The sequence below is a fragment of the Mus caroli genome, unplaced genomic scaffold (genome assembly GCF_978045245.1).
Source record: "Mus caroli unplaced genomic scaffold, Mus_caroli_1 scaffold_14, whole genome shotgun sequence".
In the NCBI taxonomy this organism is placed as follows: Eukaryota; Metazoa; Chordata; class Mammalia; order Rodentia; family Muridae; genus Mus; species Mus caroli.
Window position 1 is genome coordinate 5,126,560 of NW_028227269.1, and position 21,883 is coordinate 5,148,442.

Below are 21,883 nucleotides of genomic sequence, written 5' to 3' on the forward strand. Positions count from 1 at the left end.
TCTCAGTGAGGACAGATATGAAGAGTCAGGTGCAGAGAGTGACTAAACATGACGATGAGACTCTTCTGAGAAAGTGGGAGGGTGTGTGTGCTCAAGGGAGGCTGTGTGTGCGCCTCCATGGGCCCATAGCTGATGCAGGCTGTGTGTGTGCCTCCATGGGCCCATAGCTGATGCTCTAGAAGCCTCGGGAGACTCATCAGAGCATTTGAACGATTCCAAAAGAAGCTTGCCACATGAATCAAGCAGAAGTGCCACACTGTAGGTCCTGGACATAAAGTGCTTGCCTATGACCAAGAGGACCTGAGTACAGCACTCACTGGATAAAGACAGACACAGCATACTCTTGGAGCCCCAGGGCTGAGGATTTGAACACACAGTCCTTGGAGCTTGCTGTAGCTGGTCAAGTCAAACTAGTTAGCGAGTTTCAGGATCAGTGCCTCAAAAGCTAAGGTAAAGAGTGATTTTGAAAAACACTCAAAATTGGCTTATGGCCTCTGTATGCATGTATACACAGGCTCATGCATATCTATGCGTGCATGCCCATGAACCTATATATATAGATATATCTATATCTATATCTATATATATATATATATAGATAGATAGATAGATACGCGCGCACACACACACACACACACACACACACACACACACACCTGACATACTCTACCATACTCTACTGTCCCTAAGCTACGACCCATTTCCACTCCTTCCCAAATACCCCCTCCTGCTCCAAACACCCATACAGATTAATGTTCACCATGCCCTGCCTCAACTGCTCACCCAAAGCTTCTCTCTGTGGGGCAGATTGCCTCGCCACTAGATTGGAGGTGCTGAGACCACACAGCCCATCACAGACATTCGCCTTCCAGACCATCACAATTCCACCCCTCCAGCTTTCTTCCATGATTGGCGCTGCCCACAGTGGACCCCGGGAGCTGATCATCTCCGGGGCCCCCTCTTCACTAGTTTTCTGGGAGACTTGGACACCAAACCCAAGCACACACCAGACTTCCCCTTTTCTCTTCCCACCTCACAGTCACCTGCACTGGCTAAATTAGTTAGGACAGGATTGTTTATTCAAAACCAAAGTCCACCAAAATGGGAAGGAGCTTAGAAGAAGCCTCCACATAAAGAACATTTTCCCAAAGGGCTCCGGAGTCAGAGCAGGAGCAGGGTACAGGGTATGACATTGTCCCTATGGTTGGTGGTCTCCTGGAGAAAGTCAGGACATGCTGACAGGATAATAAGTCCACTATCAACCTACGACCCCCTGAGGAAAGAAACACAAGTTCGGGGGTGAGGGGAGCCCCAGGTGGCGGCGTTTGAACCAGCAGTGAGACCACCATCAGATCCAGTCTTATCCACCTAGAAATGCGCTTGTATGGAAAAGCAAACAGGCCCGGGCTGTGCCCTTTGGACCTTTGGCAATTCTCCTTAAGCCAGCTCCTCCTATAAATGGAGCACTTTTCAAAGGGCCAGGCAGTCTCATCAGTGCCTGCAGTGGATCAAGTACCTGCCTGAGCTCCACCTCCGAAGACCCTGTAGAGCAAGCAGCAGGGGCTAGGCCCGTGGCCAGGCCACAGCCAGGAAGCCACCCCACCATCTATCCACCATGGGCCCACGAAAGCCTGCCCTGCGGACGCCGCTACTGCTGCTGTTCCTGCTACTGTTCTTGGACACCAGCGTCTGGGCTCGTGAGTTAGGGTGGAAGCCTGGGAGAAAGCCAGCGTGGGGACAGAGCGCTGGGCTGTGCTACAGACCACCAGTTACATCCTGGGGTTGAAACTGGTGGCAGGCTGGCTATTAGGTAGCTTGGGCTAGGTGAGAGGGAAGGCAGCTGTAGGGTCCTAGGGAGGGGGGTGATGAGAAAACAAGATCTAGCAGGCTCCTTGGTTCCGGGTGAGGGCACTATACAGGGGAATTAGAAAAAGAAGGCTCTGTATAGCTCTAAAATAATTAAGGTTGTGAGGGCTCCCTCCTGTCAGGCCCTGGAACCCACTGGAAAACACAAGAAAACCAAGGTTCTCCTTTTCTCTTACAGAAGATGAAGTCCTGGAAAACTTAAGCTTCAGCTGTCCAAGTAAGGCATTTTTTCACTAGCCGCCTTGGGTACTTCTCACCCTGACTCTCCTCTGCAGATCCACCCTCCTCTGCTCCCGTTCCTTCCACGTAGAACCCACTTGCTTGGATTAGAAAGCACTGCTCAGACCCCTGCAAGCGAAGATTTTGAATCTCTGTGCACCCAGACTCCTCCAACAAAGGATCTCTGCTCTTTGTGTATTGCCTTTCTTGTCTGTACCAAGGCTTGGTTCTGAGGTAGCGATGAGACTGTGGGCACTGTAGAGAGACATTACTGTGCTGTTTATCGATGACTAATCAGTGATTCAGAGTATGTGAGGATGAAGAAATGCCGACTTTAACCTTTGTGCAGAACTCCAGACCCCTCCACCCCTTCCTATTTACTCTACCCTAGGGGTCAGAGGATCAGGCTTTGCCGCAATACCCAGCTTCCTCCGCAGAGCTCTAGGATTGGCCTCTCCTCTGATGGGGCAGCATCTCCATCTGGTGGCCATATGGCAGTACTACATCCGGGTTCCTAACCAGTTATTTTTCTCACAATCAAAAAATTCCTGTCATGGACAGTGGAATCTTCCAGAAGTTTCTTTTTATGGAGCGGGTATCTAGAAGTCAACCAGACAGCCTTAACAGCTAACTTTGTGTCCGGTACTTCATACATAGGTTCTAGTCACGATAGCATTTTCAAACTGAGAAAACACTTAGCCCTGTCCCTTTGATAACTTAAAATTTCAAAGGCCTGCAGTTCCATTTAATCGATGCTTGGCCCTCCCTTTCGTGGAATCCCAAATGATCAAACGCCATTCTCAGCTAAAACAGTGGCGATGTTAAGTCTATAGAGACCAATGGTGTGTAGTTCAAAGTCAAGCACAAGTAACCTGTGCTCAGTGACTTTCTCACCTGTGCCACAGTCCCACTCTGCCCGCAGCAGCTGCTGCCTTTAGAGAGTTGTTTCATCTTCAGGGCTGACTTATTTCCTCTTCACTTTAGAAGATGCAACTCGATTCAAGTACCTCCGAAAGTACGTGTACAACTATGAAGCTGAAAGTTCCAGCGGTGTCCCGGGCACAGCTGACTCCAGAAGCGCCACCAAGATCAACTGTAAGGTACGGAGGACAAGGGCTGGAGAAACCTGCAGCTGAAGCCTAGCCTTGTTCCACCAGGAGCCCCTCATAGAACCTTCTAGCACTTCCCAGCACCTCAACTGACATTACCCCACTTGAATGAAGATTTCCAAATTTCCAGCCAAGTTTTCCTCCCATTAGCTTCCAAAGTGTAATGGGGGGGGCATGGTCTAGGAAGCCAGCAGGATTGGCATGTAGATCTGACCATGAGAGAGATCCAGTGAGTACAGAAAAGAAGGTGGTTTTTGCAGGAGAACGCTGGGCATGCAACATTTATGGTGTCAAGCATAATATGGAGAAACATTTAAATACCTGGTTTGCTCAAATGATAGACTACTTCTCAAGAGACTTGTTAGACTCCTGTCTGTTCTCACAAAGCATAGCCAAGAGCTGCTATTGAGGTCTGTGTGGGGAAGAGAAATCCATTTGCTAAGTTATCCTCTTCCCTCGTGGACCACAGTGCTGGTCTGTAGAGTTAAGCGCAATGGGCATTGGCTACCTGTGGCCATTTAGGTTGAATAAATGCAACTTCTATTCTCACTGGCCGTATTTCAGTGTAGCCAACACCCACCCGTGGCGCCTGCTGCTGCATCAGAGCAGACAGCACAGACACAGAGCTTCTCCATCTCACTGCAATGTTCTGAAATGGTTCCAGAAAGCAACCAAGGGCCCGTTTCAATTCTGCCCACATAGGAAGCACTCATCATGCTCATAGATATGGTTTAGGGAAACGATGTCAGGAAAACATTCGCTTTTCCTGCTTGCTTTTTATTTTGGTTTGCTTCATTTAGTTTTCTTAAGTCTCGCTCCATTCTGCATTTCTGCTAAGCAATCACCCCAAACTCTTTACATGTAAAGTGAGTACATTTAAAACCAACACAAGGACATTCTCTCTTCCGTGCATAGGAGATGCAAACATAAACATCTTAACATAGGAAGAAGAAAGCTAAGCCAAGACATGGGGATCCATGAGATGTGTTTAGAACATGTGGTTCTGGTGCCTCTCTGACCAATACCCCAAGTACTTTCCCCTCCATGTCCTGATTGGAGACTGGGCTGCAGGAATATCTCCTATTCTAGATGGAGAACCTCAATGCATTATTACTTTCTGTTCTCAGGTAGAGCTGGAGGTCCCCCAAACCTGTGGTCTCATCATGAGGACCAACCAGTGTACCCTTAAAGAGGTGTATGGCTTCAACCCTGAGGGCAAGGCCTTGATGAAGAAAACCAAGAACTCTGAAGAGTTTGCAGCTGCCATGTCCAGGTAAGGTGTGGGTTTATGTCTTTTAAGTATCTGAGCTTTGTGAACACTGCATGAGTTGACCGTGGTACATGCCCATATGTGTGGGTCCGTGGGGATACTAGTGTGTGTGCTCATGTGAGGCATGCCTTTGAGTGCTAACATTTGTATTCAGTGCTTACCACAGATCAGGATGCTGTGAAGTCTTCACATCTATCTAAAACAGGGAAGTATTATTGACTCTCCTCTACTTAAGTTCCCTTGATTATCATTTAAATTGTTCTTCTAACAGATCTCATGGTTGAAGCACTTTTAAGACTATAAAGCTGAGATGGTTTGTTTAAACAAGCGAGATCTTGTTTATAGAATCAAACGAGGAGGATGCCTGGGGGTCTTCAGGTGGATTAGGCAGCAGTTGCTACTCTGAAATCGTAAGGCTGTATGGACCCCTATATGTTTGAGAGTGTGGCATCCGTTCAATACAGGACAAAGGGCCAGCAGTACCTTAGCAGTCTCCTACCCATGACTGCTCTGCAGCCACTGTGCACTGAAGACCAGTGTTGTCATTTACAGCTGGCATCTCTCCCAACACATCAGTGACAGTGCAGCACAAGAAGTATTTTCAACACCACCCTTGCCTTGCACCACTTAGTTTAGGAAGCCTTACGTGAATGGAACACAGGTAGATGCAGGGATGTTAACATGGTAGTAGGGGGATACCTTCCTTTGCCTATTTTCAGATTTGCTAAATGTCAAAACCTAGTCCTTTCCCTGAGAAATAGGCAAAAAAAAAAAAAAAAAAAAAAAAAAAAGCTCCTGTCTTCTGTCAGAACATCTTACTTTATTAGAGACTTAGATGAGAGGGGGAAGCTGCGGTGGAGGAGAAAGTGGCTGTTATTCTATGGTCCTTTCTCGGCTATAAACACAAGAGACTCCCCCTCCTGACCACAAGGACTTGCCAGGCTTGTGCTGCTGTGTCTAAAATATTCTGAGAGGTTCAGAGCTATGGGAGATGGACCTGGTTCTCCTCTCCTGTGAACTTCAGAGCCTTGACAGCTCAAGCAATCCCCAAGAGGAAGGCAGCACCTAAGATCATAGTTAACCTGACCGTCCATCTTGGCCTGAGAGTGGATTAAAAAATGAACATCTGACAACTGTATGAAGAGAAACTCAGATTCACTGGTAGTGGAGAAATGCAAATAATGTATTAGGAGAGAATTTCTAACTCCACACCCATTAGGCTACAGAAGTTGAGATGGTACTCATTGCTACAGGGAAGAAGAGTATATTTTCATACACTAGTGATAGAAATGAAAGCCACAGGGCAATACTGATATTTATATATCCAGTTGATAATATTTGTACTTTGACATAACAATTCTCATCTCTAGAACTCTGTCCCATCTACATAAAAAGTCATGTGTGAAAATAGATGTATGTGGATGTTTATTTCAATATCATCTGGGTGACCACAAAATAAACCCAGGAAGAGAAGATGACAAAGCTCTCAAAGGATGCATTGTTTAAGGAGCCATATATAAACAAAGAACATAGTGCTGTGTGAAGTTTAGTAGAGACTCTCGTGGAGCTACAGCAAGTAATGCAGATGCTCCTGGAACACATTAAATAAGAAAATCAAAATCAAGATGAACAAGCACACACAGTGCAGTGTCCTCCCTGTAAAACATGGCATGATCTCTGGGTTGTCATCCTCCTGAGTCTGCATGAAGTCATATGGACAGGTGCTGATATTGAAGGACACACAGTGATGCCCATAGAAACAGGGAGCCTGGAGGAAGACATGGGGGGCAGGGATGGGGTGGGGGATGAGCCCAGACAAAAAATTTAAAAGGCAAGAAAAAAGAAAGAAAAACTTACCATTATTTGAAGACTTTGGGGGAATGTATGGGAATGGAAACATATGTATAAAGAAAGTCCATCCAAAGAAGAACCACAGAGGAGCTTCCCAAGTCCCCAGCTCCTTCTGTGGGCTCGCAGTGGAAGCATGGCTTTTCTGTGAACATGCAACTCCTTTCTCCTGGGCAGGTACGAGCTCAAGCTGGCCATTCCTGAAGGGAAACAAATTGTTCTTTACCCTGACAAGGATGAACCTAAATATATCCTGAACATCAAGAGGGGCATCATCTCTGCTCTTCTGGCTCCCCCGGAGACAGAAGAGGACCAACAAGAGTTGTTCCTGGTGAGAATCTTAGACGTTGATGATAGTGGACTTTTCAAAGTCCTCTTCACATGTCAGAGGCCAGCCTCAGTTTAGATAAAATGCACTGCCTGTTGATGAGAGATATAGAAGTTACGTGGGGAACCCTAGATTGGTATGAGTATCAGGGGTCATAGTTCCCCATGTCCCCGGAGCTTACTGATAGACATCCTTTAACATTTTGATGGGGTTGGGTCTAATTTTAAACCTTTTCCTGGGACTTTTAACTACTACTCCACTAGCTATGGTTCAGGGTTTTTCCCCCTGTGTATTTTAGACACCCAGCAGATTATTTTAAGTCAACCTTGGGGAGAATGCAATGTCCTTCAAGCACAAGAAAATTCCTGAGCTCTGCCTATGCTCTGAGCTCTGAACTCCACTGTTTGGACAATAGAGACTCATTCTGCCTGGTCCTGCCCTTAAAACCAACCCTCATGAGTCTGTCCCCCACCCCCAAATATCAGCTAGCCAGGCTCAGCAATGCTATCCTCTGCCTGGAAGCAAAGAAAACTCCCTCAATCCATCTCCCCCCTGCCTCTATACCCAGATGTCTTTCCGAGTCCCTCTCAAGCACCTGGTGATGTTCTCCCACACTGAGTGTACCTAACCATATCTTGGGCTCCCACAGGATACTGTGTATGGAAACTGCTCAACTCAGGTTACCGTGAATTCAAGAAAGGGAACTGTACCAACAGAAATGTCCACAGAGAGAAACCTGCAGCAGTGTGACGGCTTCCAGCCCATCAGCACAAGTGTCAGCCCTCTCGCTCTCATCAAAGGCCTGGTGAGTCTCATACCGCATCATCGTACACATTCTGGAATGTTCTAGCTAGTAGAAATCTCTAAGAAGAGCCTGACCAGCTTATGCATTACATAGAACTTTAGTGAGACCCTAAAAACCAGAAATGAGAAGGACTGACCAGGCTGAAGGGCTATTAGAAATTATCCCAGGACTGGATCTGGGTTCTGGACTCCAACCTCAAAGCTTGGTCCTTCCTGCTCTCCTTCTGTCACAGCACCAACCATCTTCCTGTGTAACCCTAAGATGATATTCCTGTCACTTCTCTTCCCTCTTGGGTCTGTCACTTAGGACAAGAGTTGGTTATCCTGAGCAAGTACACTCTACAGAACTTATGAGGCCTATGTTCTTTCATTTCCCTCAGGCCATGAAGTGACATGAATGTGTCTCAGCTTCCTGTTCTCCCATCCCAAGTAGAGCTAAAGTCCTCAAGGTCCCACCTAAGCTTCCATTTCACAGCCCCCACACGGTGCTACACGGGGTCCTATGGTGCATGTTCCCTGGGTTTGCCCAGTCCCTGCAACACATTCCAGGACATGAGTCACAGATTGTCTCAGTCAACATGAACTACTGAACAATTCCTGCCATCCTTGACAATCTTCGTGGACTTTGTCCTTGAAGTAGAAAGAGATGGTCTGATGACCATGAGGGCCGAGTTAGACAAGGCCAATGCACTGACTTGGTATCTTCTCTTAGAGTCTGCCCTGTGTTCATCCTTACTCTGGGTAGAACAGAGAGAGAGAGAGAGAGAGAGAGAGAGAGAGAGAGAGAGAGAGAGAGAGAGAGAGAGAGAGAGGGAGAGAGAGAGGAAGACAGAGAAGAAAGGAAGAAACAAAAGAGGGAATCAGATAAACTGTGGGTGGGCAGCCTCCCCTCAAGGTGCTTCCAGATTAACATGGCAACAAAGTTTATACATCTACCAGTAAGGGACATACTATAATTGGTAAAAAGAACTGAGTTATGCAGAGAAGCAGCCCTGGGCCTGACAAGGAAAGATCAAGCATCTCCCATTCTCCTATTGCACTGGGCAGAGTCATAGATGTGGAAGAAAGCTGAAAAACTAAAAAGCTTTTATAAATGGAAGCTTCGAGGTGTACATGTGCATGGGATGCAGGGTATATGTTATACATGATGGACACTCCACTGGGATGGAATTTCATCCTTGAGTGTGCTGTCTTATGTCCCTTTGGCTAACGTCAGTTGTTGAGTTCTCTTCCTTTCACTGAGTTCACTAGTGCTGCAGACTTCTATCCTCTACTTCCTTGAAGACAATGCTCTATGGCAGAAGAGTCAGCTTGAAATCCCAGGGACTAATCGAAATGCTTTCCTCTGATCCTGTGCACAGGTCCACCCCTTGTCAACTCTTATCAGCAGCAGCCAATCTTGTCAGTACACCCTGGATCCCAAGAGGAAGCATGTGTCTGAAGCTGTCTGTGATGAGCAGCATCTTTTCCTGCCTTTCTCCTACAAGTAGGTTACCTGCTGCTTCCAATGCCCATCATTTAATGGGATTGTGGAGCTGTACACCAGAGTGCCCAGTTCCAGACTAGGATAGGCTTAGAGGAAGCTGTGGAAGGTACTGGGCAGAGGCTGCCATCTCTGTCCTGCTTTTAAGATCACAGGGAATTTGCCAGAAAGATCTTGAGCAAGTGGAACAATTTGAGACCAACAAAAGGTATCTCAGACTCAGACCGTGAGGGCTTCTAGATCCAGAAACAAAATATGAATTGTTCATTGCATGATGCCCTAGTTTAAAAGAGCTTCATGAAGGATTTGGGATTTCCCAACAGAGACTTATATATCCAAATCCATGTTAAAAACTGACATTCAATTAACATTCTTTAGAGAATTGCTATGTCCGTGAGACTGAGCTGTGGGAGTTAGGAAAGAGTTTTAAGGCTGGGCCATAGTCCCAACCCTTTTTGGAATTCTAGATTGGTGTAAAGTATAATAAAAGATAGTCAGTGTGAGCAGGAAGTGGTGGGCACCACCCATTGGAATATCGAGATGTATGGATTTCAACATCCTTTGAAAGGTGGGCAGAATGGGGACAGAGGAATAGATGGAGACCTTTCAATTTGAAAAGAATAATGTTATCCCAAGAACTGGTCACCCATGATGCAATGTACTTCCTCTGTTACCAGGAATAAGTATGGGATCATGACGCGTGTTACACAGAAACTGAGTCTTGAAGACACACCTAAGACCAACAGTCGCTTCTTCAGTGAAGGTAAGACTTTATGTCCCCTGAATGCCATGAAATCTATCCACAGGGTGTCATTCAGGGCTGAGCTCTTAGTGTGTTCCCTGTTGAATGTCTGCAGACTAATAAGTGTTCTGGTGTTCTGGCCATTGGACTACAACAATCAAGAGAGCATTTCAGAGGATGTCAAAGGGTTGTGAGACAAAGGAAAGGGAGGCAATATCCAACTGTCTGGTAGTTTATGAGGAAGAAACTGGAAGACTGAGTTGAATGTGATCACTCTGGTAGCACTGACAACATCCTACATTTATAAGACTCAGACCCATTCCAGATGATGTAGGGCCAGCAGAAAAGGAACTTCAGAGTCAGGCCAGGTAGTAATCTAAGGAATTGATCTTTGGAGCTAAAAAGAACTTGAAAGAATTTTAGTCTAACCCCAGGGCAGCAACACTTTGTATATTTGTCTGTCAACACTTGTATTTGTGCATTATTTTATTGTTTTCTTGGTTGGTAGATCCTGTGAGTTCAGAGGGTGGAGACACATGTTTATATGTCCATCCCATAGACTAGTGGTTCTCAACCCATGTTTCATTATCCCTTTGGGATCAAATGTCCCTTTCACAGAAGTTGCCTAAGACCCTCAGAAAACCCAGATATTTACATTATGATTCATAACTAACAAAAATGCAGTTATGGGGTAGCAATGAAAATAGTTTTATTGTTGGGGGTTTCTACAACATGAGGAACTGTTATAGGGTTACAACCTTAGGAAGGTTGAAAACCACTGCCAAAGAAGGAAATGGCACAGTGTAAGGCTTAATGAGGTAGTCTCAGTCATAGAATGAGTGCCTAAGTCTAGTCAAAGTCAACACTATAGCTCATTTCCATGAGCTAATGGGACTACAGGAGAGTATCCCTTCTCCATAGGCTCCTAGTGGAAGAACTGATAGGTGAGTACCACTGAGTTTAGCCTTGGTGTTGCCATGGCAGCAGCAGAGCTTCCTAGCCATTCTGTATAGCACAAGATGATTTGATGCCAGATTCACACAAACTTGGATTCAACTCCAGGTTGACCTCACACTCCTAGAGAGTTCTTGGGTAAGAATTCTCGAAGTAATAGGACTAAAGAAATGGCTTATCAGTTAAGATCACATGTTGTTCTTCCAGAGGACCTGAGTTCAGTTCTTAGAACTCCCACTGGATGGCTCACAAGTTCCTGAAACTCCAGCTTAAAGGGATCTGACACCCTGTTTTGCCCTTTGTGGGTACCTGCATTTATGCACACAAATCCATACAGAGATACAGATAAATTAAAAAATAAGATTTTTGGAAGAATTATCAAATTATGTTGCTCTCTTATTTCCCTTAGCCTCTCATTAAGTTGTAGAACATTCCCCTTCAAAAAGACAATGATGAGTGAATGAAAATACCCAGCTCAGAGTCTGATGTCCTATAGGAGTTGATGACATAATCACTGCCTTTTCTTTTCCCCTCTGCTGATACCTATGCCATTTCCAGTTTGCAGTCCACAAAGACACTGAGCTACATACAGAAGTAAAACTACCTTGGCACTTCTCTTCTTCCAGGTACCCACCGGATGGGTCTGGCCTTTGAGAGCACCAAGTCCACGTCATCCCCAAAGCAGGCTGAGGCTGTTTTGAAGACCCTTCAAGAACTGAAAAAATTGTCCATCTCAGAGCAGAATGCTCAGAGAGCCAATCTCTTCAATAAACTGGTTACTGAGCTGAGAGGCCTCACTGGTGAAGCAATCACATCCCTCTTGCCACAGCTGACTGCAGTGTCCAGGTAGTTCTCTAAAGGTTACAAATCAAATTATCAAATGACCTGTGAAAGCTACAGAACCTTTAGCCCAGGAATCTCGGGAACTATTTAATTGTTAACTCACATAACCAGTTAATTGGCTAATACCTACTGCCTGTGAACCGTCATCTAAGTTGCTTAGAGTTTTGTAGGCAAGAGACACATAGCATGAAGGTATACATGTATCCAGGTGCTAACATACAAGAGCACTGTATAACTCTAACATTTTATGGGCATCTTCTAATTCCTAACTCCATTGTGAGCACCATAAGGACCTCCATTGAACCTTTAAGGCTAGCAGAAAGAGATCTCAGATAAACAGAACGATTTCTCCACTTGCTGTACAGATAATACTTGTTCTATGTGCTAAGAAGCTTCACAGGAGGGACTGAGGCCAGGAATAGCCCATGCTTCTGCTGACAAGGCACAGTCTATGTTCCCACAAAAGGACCGTGATAACAGTACTCATTGGCTTCAGGTCTGGGTCCTTTGACTTCCCTCCATGATGTTTCTATAGTGGTAGCATCCCTAGGGAAAACATCGTGGAGGAAGTCATCAGGATTACTGGACTTCAAGCTATAGTGTGAAAGATGGTTAGCTCTGTGTAGTGAAAAAGGCTGTGTAAGTACTCTCCTGGCAGAGAATATGCCAGGTGCTGAGAATACTGGATTTGTCATGAGGGTCCTCTGTGTAACTCTCTCTCTCTCTCTCTCTCTCTCTATGTCTCTTCTCAGCCCCATCACTTTACAAGCCTTGGTTCAGTGTGGACAGCCACAGTGCTACACTCACATCCTCCAGTGGCTGAAAACTGAGAAGGCTCACCCCCTCCTGATTGACATTGTTACCTACCTGATGGCTCTGATCCCAAATCCCTCAACACAGAGGCTGCAGGAAATCTTTAACACTGCCAAGGAGCAGCAGAGCCGAGCCACTCTGTATGCACTGAGCCACGCGGTTAACAGGTGAGACGCCACCTTGCCTTGCTCTGCCTTACATCTCTTGTCCTGAGAGAAAAGGAACCCTCAAATCTCTGCTTCATGTTGGCACTTTCTCCCATTTTTCTATTGCTCAATTTGGGAGAGACAGTTTGAAATAAGAATTAACAAACACGAGTTTGGATTTTAAAAAAGGTTTAACTATCCCTCTCACTTTTTTTTTTAACTTGGTAGCTATTTTGATGTGGACCATTCAAGGAGCCCAGTTCTGCAGGATATCGCCGGTTACCTGTTGAAACAGATTGACAATGAATGCACGGGCAATGAAGACCACACCTTCTTGATTCTGAGGGTATTCTTTCCGTATTTTGCATTATATACATCATTTCAAAAATGGCCATCCTGGAAAGCCCTTATTTCTGCACTGAGATGAGCTCTTGTTTCATTTCTTCAATGAAGGTCATTGGAAATATGGGAAGAACCATGGAACAAGTAATGCCAGCCCTCAAGTCCTCAGTCCTGAACTGTGTAAGAAGTACAAAGCCATCTCTGCTGATTCAGAAAGCTGCTATCCAGGCCCTGAGGAAGATGGAACTGGAAGATGAGGTAAAGTTCTCTGTGTGGTCCTAAAAGTGAAAGTTTATGCTGATCAACAAGATTCAGGAAGTATAACGACAACCCATTATCTGGTTCACCAACTGGGTTTCCCAGTACCATCATCTTTGTGTTAGTTTCAATAAACGCATTGACATCCTAGTACTTTCTAAACATGAAAGACACACTATGTTGCAGCTAATTCACGAGGTAGAACACATATATTTTTTTTGCTACACGCTACCCTACAACTAAACTGATCATCATCTCATCTTAGGGAAACATTGGTACTACCCGATCAAATTCAATAGTGAATTTGATCTTACCTTAGGTGGAAAAAAACCCAGAGCATTAAACCATCTTATGCAAACTTACTATCACTTTCCATCTTTTTCCTTATTAAAATAATCTTATTTAGATAATAATCTAATTGTCTAATAACTAGACAATTAGAAATAATCTACATTAAGACAAATTGTTCTTAAGTGGCAGATCTACACGCAAGTCATAAGTTGGTCATGATTCATGTGCTGTAGTGCGATTGAGCTCAGCACATATTCTATTCAAATCTTCTGGGGACCATTCCTTGGGCTGGTCACCCTGGGGGACACTGAAGAAGACTAGGTATCAGCATTTGCAGCCACTTGAGAAAGAAATTAGACTTCTCATGAACATGCATTGGCAGACATGCCAGCCAGCATCCACCAGATATGCTCTGTCTTGATCAAAAGAAAGCCATCTCAATATATCTTCCAATGCAGGTCCGAACGATCCTTTTTGATACATTTGTAAATGGTGTCGCTCCCGTGGAAAAGAGACTGGCTGCCTATCTCTTGCTGATGAAGAGCCCTTCCTCATCAGATATTAACAAAATTGCCCAACTTCTCCAATGGGAACAGAGTGAACAGGTGAAGAACTTCGTGGCATCTCACATTGCCAACATCTTGAACTCAGAAGAACTGTATGTCCAAGAGTAAGTGAGAATCATTTTTCCCCCATCAGCGACTGAAAATCCTGGGCTGGGACATCAATTCCCCCATTCTGTCACTGCCTGACTTCATGGATACTTAAAGTGATGTGCAGCACAGACCTTGAACCAAATTTTGGGGCCATATAAGTCCATATACCTTAGTTGCCAGTAGAAATTCATATATGCTTGGGACGTGAGGTGACTATAGACAAGTGACATAGGGTTCTGACTCAAAGTCTATTTTTCTTTTCATTTAGTCTGAAAATTTTGATCAAAAATGCTCTGGAGAATTCTCAATTTCCAACGATCATGGACTTTAAAAAATTTTCCCGAAACTATCAGATTTCCAAATCTGCTTCTCTCCCAATGTTCGACCCAGTCTCAGTCAAAATAGAAGGGAATCTTATATTTGATCCAAGCAGTTATCTTCCCAAAGAAAGCTTGCTGAAAACAACCCTCACAGTCTTTGGACTTGCTTCACTTGATCTGTTTGAGGTATGTGTGACTGAAGGAGCTCTGTGTAGTTTGCCCATTCTGTGCAATATCATCTGTTTCCACTAGGGGTCATCTGAAACATGAGTCCTTAGACTATATAGAGACAAAGTTATGTCTCAGAGCAATCCCTGGAACCCAAACCCTAGAAAATGTCTCCACATGATTCCTCCCCCATCAAACCCTGCATCTGATCCCAACTCTAAATCCTTAATTATTTATCCTTTCTGGTCCTTAGTGATGTCTTCTAGCAGCTGAGGTTTAAGTAAACAACTTCCATCAAGTGTTTCTGCCATGTTCATCCGCTGCCTGTTTAATTACATGAGCTTAAAATGGCTGGAATGGGGGAGACAGGAGCTGCCGTACAACCAAAAGTCTAATGGCATATTTTGCCTGATTTTCTTTCTCAGATTGGTTTAGAAGGAAAAGGGTTTGAGCCAACACTAGAAGCTCTTTTTGGTAAGCAAGGATTCTTCCCAGACAGTGTTAACAAGGCTTTGTATTGGGTCAATGGCCGAGTTCCAGATGGTGTCTCCAAGGTCTTAGTGGACCACTTTGGCTATACTACAGATGACAAGCATGAACAGGTATGTGTTTGTTAAATAACTTTTTTTAAAGGGAATTGTTGGGTTTCACTGCCAGACCTTCATCTCTATGCCTAGAAGCAATTAAAGTTTTACCTGCCTGAAATGGTCACTGTGACTATATATTAGACACTTTGATGGGACTAAGAAAGACTCAGTGTCTTCTAGAGATAAGGGACTCTTGGAAATTTAGTGGGAACAAGGTCGAGTAGAGGCACTCCAGTGAATGATTAAGAGTGTGCCACATCAGACAAGAGTTTGGATTCACACCAAGCCATGCACCTTAGGAAGGTTGCCAATCTGTTTCTAGATAACAATCCATAGCTCACATCACCATTTAATGACTACATGAAATAAGTTACATGGCCCATGATATTATTACTGATTGTTCAATAAGCAGACAATTATAATTTTTAAGCTAGTATTTTCATTATTATTAACAACTTTTCTTCACTTGTCACTCATATCAGTGCATTGGCCAGTGAGAACAAAGTTCACCTTGAAGCTGGCAAGGAACTCTTATATTAAGGAGTAGAAACTAGATTGTACATGCTAGAGTTTCTTATTGTTCTGATTGTTTTAACTCAGAGTATAGTCTGTGTGATTGGCACCATAAAAAAAAAAAAAAACAACAACAACAACAAAAACTACACACACTTGTTAGAAATGATGGTTCTTGGGCTTACCCAAGTTCTACTGAATCAGACCCCATTTTAGCAAGATTCCAGGGAACACAGATATATATTTAAGGTTTAGAAGTAGGGCCATAGCTTGTTTTCGAGTGTTAACTTATGGTTAACTTTTGATTTCTGACCTCCACCAAAAGCTGATCCATTTGGGATCTTCTTCCGGGTGCCTTATGTCAGTTCTTGGAGCTGTTTGCTTGTTTGTTTGTTTGTTTGTTTGTTTGTTTGTTTGTTTGTGTCTAGTTGTGGATCTGCAGTCACATGTTTTTCATACTTCCATCTGATCTATACAATAGCCACCTTTTCTCAAGAAATCCCTAGCATTCATTCCTAGGAAAGGGATAGTGGGCTAAGCAGGGAAGAGGATCAGAGAACAGGCATCCTGGAGAACAGGAGTTCCCCTAATTATCCTTCAAGTCAAGCATTGCTTTGAAAACACTCCTATCCCTGAAAAGTGCTTGTGATTCTCTATCTCTGTTTAGAAGAGGTCTCCTTCACTAAAAGGTGGGGCTTAGTTCTTATACCTGTCCTGTTTTTTGATCATGCTTGCAGTGAAGCTGTGAGCTTGAGTACACCACAGCTGTGCCAGGTAGACTGACCTGAGGAATCTGTAACTGTTGGGCATAACTGGTGTCTCATTTGATATTTTGTTACTAAAATCCTAGGACATGGTGAATGGAATCATGCCCATTGTGGACAAGTTGATCAAAGATCTGAAATCTAAAGAAATTCCTGAAGCCAGGGCCTATCTCCGCATCCTAGGAAAAGAGCTAAGCTTTGTCAGGCTCCAAGACCTCCAAGTCCTGGGAAAGCTGTTGCTGAGTGGTGCACAAACTTTGCAGGGAATCCCCCAGATGGTAAGTGATCCAGGTCTTATCTGAGTTCTCACTGTCTAGCCGGGTTCTTCTTAGATCCACCACCCTCACAAACATGAGAACGTTTTTGGATAGCCTTCAAAACACAAGTTTGCCCCGAATAAAGAGGACTTTTGATGGCTAAGAAGGGCAATCAATCAACCAAGTTTGACCTGACTGGAAGACTGACCTGGCTTCGGACCCCAGAAACTACATTTAAAAAGCATATGGTGGTGACATACTCTGATAATTTAAGCACTGGGAAGGCAGACACAGGCAGATCCTTTGGACTTAGCAACAGACCTGCTTAGCCAAATCAGCAAGCTCCAAGTCAAACTGAGAGACACAGTATCTAAAACCAAAGATGAACAGTATGCTGAGGAATGACATCAGTGGTTAATATGGGCTATACACACATAGATATACATACACATGCATGTACATGGACACCCAAATACATATGCACACACGTAAACATGCATATACATGTATACACTGTCTTCAAAGGTAAAGTGGCTGGGGAGGTAACTCAGTGGGTAAAGCGGTTTCTATGTAAGCATGAGGGCCTGACACTCAATCTCCAACACCTGAGTAAAAGCCAGGCACAGACGTTCCCATAATGGTCCAAGGGCTGAGGTAAGAGGCAGGCAGATTCTGGAGCTCATTGGTCAGCTAGGCTGTCCAAACCAGGGAAGCTTCAGTGAGAGACCTTGCCAAAGAACAGAGAAGGGTAAAGAAAACCACCTAACATTAACTTCTGGCCTCACAGTTAAGTGCATAAGTACACATAAGGGCATATGTGCACACACACACACACACACACACACACACACACACACATACACCCTATATGCACAAAACTCTACTTAAAAAGATGATAATGATTCTTATTATCTAAAAACCTGGTACCACTTGGAAACAAAGTCATCATAATAGTTGTATCTTCCAAGCATGTTAGTTTGATCTTGTATTTTTATTAGAAAACAATTTTCAGCATACCTTCTTCCACCTAGGCTGGCAGCTTTTGCAAATATTGAAATGATACAATTATTATGAAATAAAGTTTTAGCGAACTGTAACCCACTATTGACATTTGTGTTATATCTACATTATATAAATTTATCATAAAAAGGGGGAAAGATGCAAATGTGTTCCCTATGATTAGATAAATAATCATGTTTGCTTTAAGAGCAGGAATCTCGAGAGCTGGGGGTATAGCTCAGTGGCACAGAGGTCACCTAGCATTGAAAAACCTGGATTCTATCTCATACACTTTGAAAGGAAGAAAGAAAAAGAACCCAAGTCTCAAGTTCTTTTGTGGAAATGTTATATAAAATAAAGCAAGATTTGATGTATATTAACACAGACATTGCCTCATAGCCACTAACTTTCCCAAAGTTGATTTTACCATAATACACTTCTACAATCAAATTTTTACAGGAGGAGAATAATGTCATACATCATACTTAAAGTTCATAAAGCTGTGAGGTTCAGCTAGGGACCTCTAAATCAGCAAGCTGATTAATGACGTGACATTCAAGCCAGAGAAACTGCTTATGCCTGATGTGTTGACACCAGTACACATCATTCAGCTGAGCTTACATTCAGCAGATCCTCCAAATAATTAAAATGTACTAGCTTCCCTCTTTCTAAATAAATGCTGTGAGGCATTTAGACCACATTTAACACCACTCACCCACATCCAGCTTACTTGTAAACTGTTGTCTCTCATTGGATTTTCAGGTTGTACAGGCCATCAGAGAAGGGTCAAAGAATGACTTGTTTCTCCACTACATCTTCATGGAGAATGCCTTTGAGCTCCCCACTGGAGCAGGGTTACAGCTGCAAGTGTCCTCGTCTGGAGTCTTCACCCCCGGGATCAAGGCTGGTGTAAGACTGGAATTAGCCAATGTAAGACTCTGCATTCATCTCAATCAAATCAATGACTGTCTCTTTTCCTTCAGGATGGGATTCTTGACCACATGTCAAGCTCCACTTCAAGGCAAAGAGCATCATGATTGCAATCTTCTTGCTAATTTTTATGAGGAATTTTAGGATTCTACCAGCACATATCATCTCTCAACATCTCTACTTGAGATGCTGTAATAGAAAGAGAAACCAGCTGTTCTCTCAATGAATGAAGACCCTAGTTATCTTTATATCTGATAGTGCTTAAAGTTAGTTCAGGCTCTTCCTAACCCAAGGAAATGCACCATGGCTCTGGGGGAAATGAATGTTTCAGCTTTTCTTCCTAAAAGCACATTTGTGGTCCCTTTGGTCAAAATTAGCAGAGGCATTTGCCAGGGTTCAGAAAGAGGGGTTGAGCTGTCTACCAGGGTGCCGAGGCACTGCATAAAACTGAACAGGTCACCTTCTGACTTCCAGATACAGGCAGAGCTAGTGGCAAAGCCCTCTGTGTCCTTGGAGTTTGTGACAAATATGGGCATCATCATCCCAGACTTCGCTAAGAGCAGTGTCCAGATGAACACCAACTTCTTCCACGAGTCAGGCCTGGAGGCTCGAGTGGCCCTGAAGGCTGGGCAGCTGAAGGTCATCATTCCTTCTCCAAAGAGGCCAGTCAAGCTGTTCAGTGGCAGGTAATTCTGTTCCCAATGTCTAGCTGGTGTATTTAAAAGGAAGAATTGGGTGTGGAGCTGCAGAAGTTAGCCAGGCTAGACAACAATTGGGTAACACAAGTTCCTAGGAAACAGGAGAAGATTGCTTTTGACTCTACACATCTCACTAAAGACTTTTATACCTCTCTTTATCACACTTAGCCTCTGCTGGTGAGTCAGTAGCTATGTGGCTATGGAGTTCTGTTTAATTTCATAATCACATGATTATGGGAACCAGCCTTACATTAAGAATTCCACTTTGAATGGTATCCTCAGCACATTCGTTTCCTTGCTTGGAAATAACACTTAATTGCCTCGTTTGTATCAATTTTGTTGAAGGAGACGCACAAAGACCCTGATCCTCTAGATTTTAATTCTCCAAGGAAGGCAGGCACTTAAGGAAATGACAGTAATGAGTCACAGGCTGGTTGAGAGGAGGAGTGGTCTGCTTTGAAATGAAGCCTATGAGAGTCAGAATGCGTTCCAAAAGCCTATGTCAGAGCTACTCAAGCAAAGGAGAAAGGGGGTGTGTGTCCATTCAAGGAGTGCAGTATTTGTAATGGCCTCAAAGATAAAGAAAATGGCTGAAAGAGCTAAGACGAGCTGAGTTAGTAAAGAACACAGGAAGCATATGGAAGCTATAGTGGGAAAGGGGAGTCCATCTTGGACCATGACTAGCCTGCTAAGTCCCTGGAAAGAGTGTAGACTCTTCTGAAGCCAAAGGAATTGAGAAGTATAATTAGGATGAGCTAGTGTTTCTGGGGAGCAAAAAAGGTAAAAAGGAAATAGGACTGGAGAGCTGTTAGAAGTTAGAACTGAAAGGAGACGGGGGGGGGGGGTTGTATTAGATGAATGTTTGTGGGGCAGAGAGGGGTTAAGCTCTAGAAACTGTGAGGAAGTAAAACACCGAGTGTCTGTCGATTGACTGGTTATGGGGTAAAGAGAAAGAAGAGAGGGGAGTGATGGGACCTTCACTGAAATAGGAAACAGAGACAGAGGGAGAGAGAGGAGGAGAAGGAGAAAAGGACAGGGAAGGGGGAAGAAAGGAGAGAGAGAGACAGAGACAGAGACAGAGACAGAGACAGAGAGAGACAGACAGACAGACAGACAGACAGAGAGATACAGAGAGAAACAGAGAGAGACAGAGAGAGAGAGACAGAGAGCTGTAGCTTGGAGTGAGATGGTGGATTGCTACTGTGAAATAACTAATTTAAACTAACTAGCTGGCAAATGGATCTATAGGTTTGAGCCCAATAAAGAGATAAGCACAGAGACGCAAGAGGTTAAACTCTAGTCTCTCAGTCTGGACAGGAGTGAGCATCTCTATAAAACAGTTCTGAGGGGTAAAGGAGGTTTAAGAACACACACACACAGTGCCATTGGATTGCAAGCATTTGAGGAGCATAAGGAGGGGGAGTCAGTGTAAGGTGTTAAGGTATTTGGAGAGAACACTGAAAGGAAAAAAAAAAACTCTTGGTTGTGAAGGAGACAAAATAGGGCTAAGAAGGAAAGAAAGATATATGTAGTGGAGGGGTCAGGGTGTTTGGTGCACAGGTGACAACACTTGAGTGTGCTAGTACAAAGAACTCAGACTGTAAGAAACCTTGAATGTGAAAAAGGCAGAGTTCGCACTTGTCTCCCTGTATCCAGCTCCTCTCTCCAAGCTTCTCTTTCCAATGTAAACTGGGAATCTCAGATCTGCAGTGGGGGGATGAAAGGTAATGCAGACAAAGAAGCCAGTGTTACATCGAAAACTGAGAGTCCTTAACAATCATGTGACTGATGCTCTTTGGACTCATAGCTGCTTCTCAGTAAACCAAGTAACTTGAGGTGGGTTTGAACAAAAGAGACGGGTAGAGAATGGAGCATATGCCTGATGAGATTCAGCAATAAGCATTTCAGTTTATGATGCAAAAACAACTCCACCTTCTCATTCTTTGCCAGCAACACACTGCATCTGGTCTCTACCACCAAAACAGAAGTGATCCCACCTCTGATTGAGAACAGGCAGTCCTGGTCAACTTGCAAGCCTTTCTTCACTGGAATGAACTACTGTACCACAGGAGCTTACTCCAATGCCAGCTCCACAGAGTCTGCCTCTTACTACCCACTGACAGGGGACACAAGGTGAGAGATTCTCAGTGCTCACCTAGCATCTGATTACCATCTACCTGGAGGAACAAAAAGAAAAATACCAAGCATTGTAGGTCCATGTTACCAACCTTAAGAGCTCACATCATCTTTTAGGAGCTTCAAACAGTGGTCCTCTGGTCAACATTTTGGGTTCCTCCCTTCATGCACTGGGTGAGGTGGTTGCAGTAGAGTCCAGTCTGTCCATTCCTTTTCAGGGTCCCTAGACCCATTGTATAAGCTTTGTGAAGTGTGCTCAAAGACCTCACAATGCACTGGGGCTCATCCTCATCTTCTACTCCCATTCTCACTACTTGGTTTTAGCATGACAGGTACGGGTCAACATTTCAGTTTACCCATAAGCCCCAGGGATGCTTGCCCTTGGGAGCTTCCCTTGTCCAGGGCTTTTGGGGAAGATTAAGTAGAACCATTGGGAGCATGAGATGATGTTAAAACCGTAACATTGTTGCAGTGTGTGAGGCTGGATTGTTGGAGGGATATTATTATCATCTATAAAAGAGCTAATAGTTACTGGATGT

General features: G+C 44.1%; 1 protein-coding gene across 1 annotated transcript in view; it reads left to right on the plus strand.

The window, feature by feature from the left end:
• Positions 1–1,473: 1,473 nt before the first annotated feature.
• Apob (apolipoprotein B) overlaps positions 1,474–21,883 on the plus strand; it is a 38,176-nt gene continuing 17,766 nt past the window's right edge. The window contains exons 1-19 of the mRNA XM_021178578.3: positions 1,474–1,697; positions 2,045–2,083; positions 3,070–3,185; positions 4,322–4,467; positions 6,490–6,643; positions 7,290–7,445; positions 8,806–8,930; positions 9,605–9,690; positions 11,250–11,469; positions 12,219–12,446; positions 12,654–12,771; positions 12,879–13,025; positions 13,775–13,986; positions 14,241–14,478; positions 14,886–15,062; positions 16,411–16,602; positions 18,343–18,510; positions 18,985–19,196; positions 21,159–21,341. Coding sequence (XP_021034237.1) covers positions 1,616–1,697; positions 2,045–2,083; positions 3,070–3,185; positions 4,322–4,467; positions 6,490–6,643; positions 7,290–7,445; positions 8,806–8,930; positions 9,605–9,690; positions 11,250–11,469; positions 12,219–12,446; positions 12,654–12,771; positions 12,879–13,025; positions 13,775–13,986; positions 14,241–14,478; positions 14,886–15,062; positions 16,411–16,602; positions 18,343–18,510; positions 18,985–19,196; positions 21,159–21,341 — 2,999 coding nt within the window. The 5' untranslated portion in view covers positions 1,474–1,615. The remainder of the gene's footprint in view (positions 1,698–2,044; positions 2,084–3,069; positions 3,186–4,321; positions 4,468–6,489; positions 6,644–7,289; positions 7,446–8,805; positions 8,931–9,604; positions 9,691–11,249; positions 11,470–12,218; positions 12,447–12,653; positions 12,772–12,878; positions 13,026–13,774; positions 13,987–14,240; positions 14,479–14,885; positions 15,063–16,410; positions 16,603–18,342; positions 18,511–18,984; positions 19,197–21,158; positions 21,342–21,883) is intronic.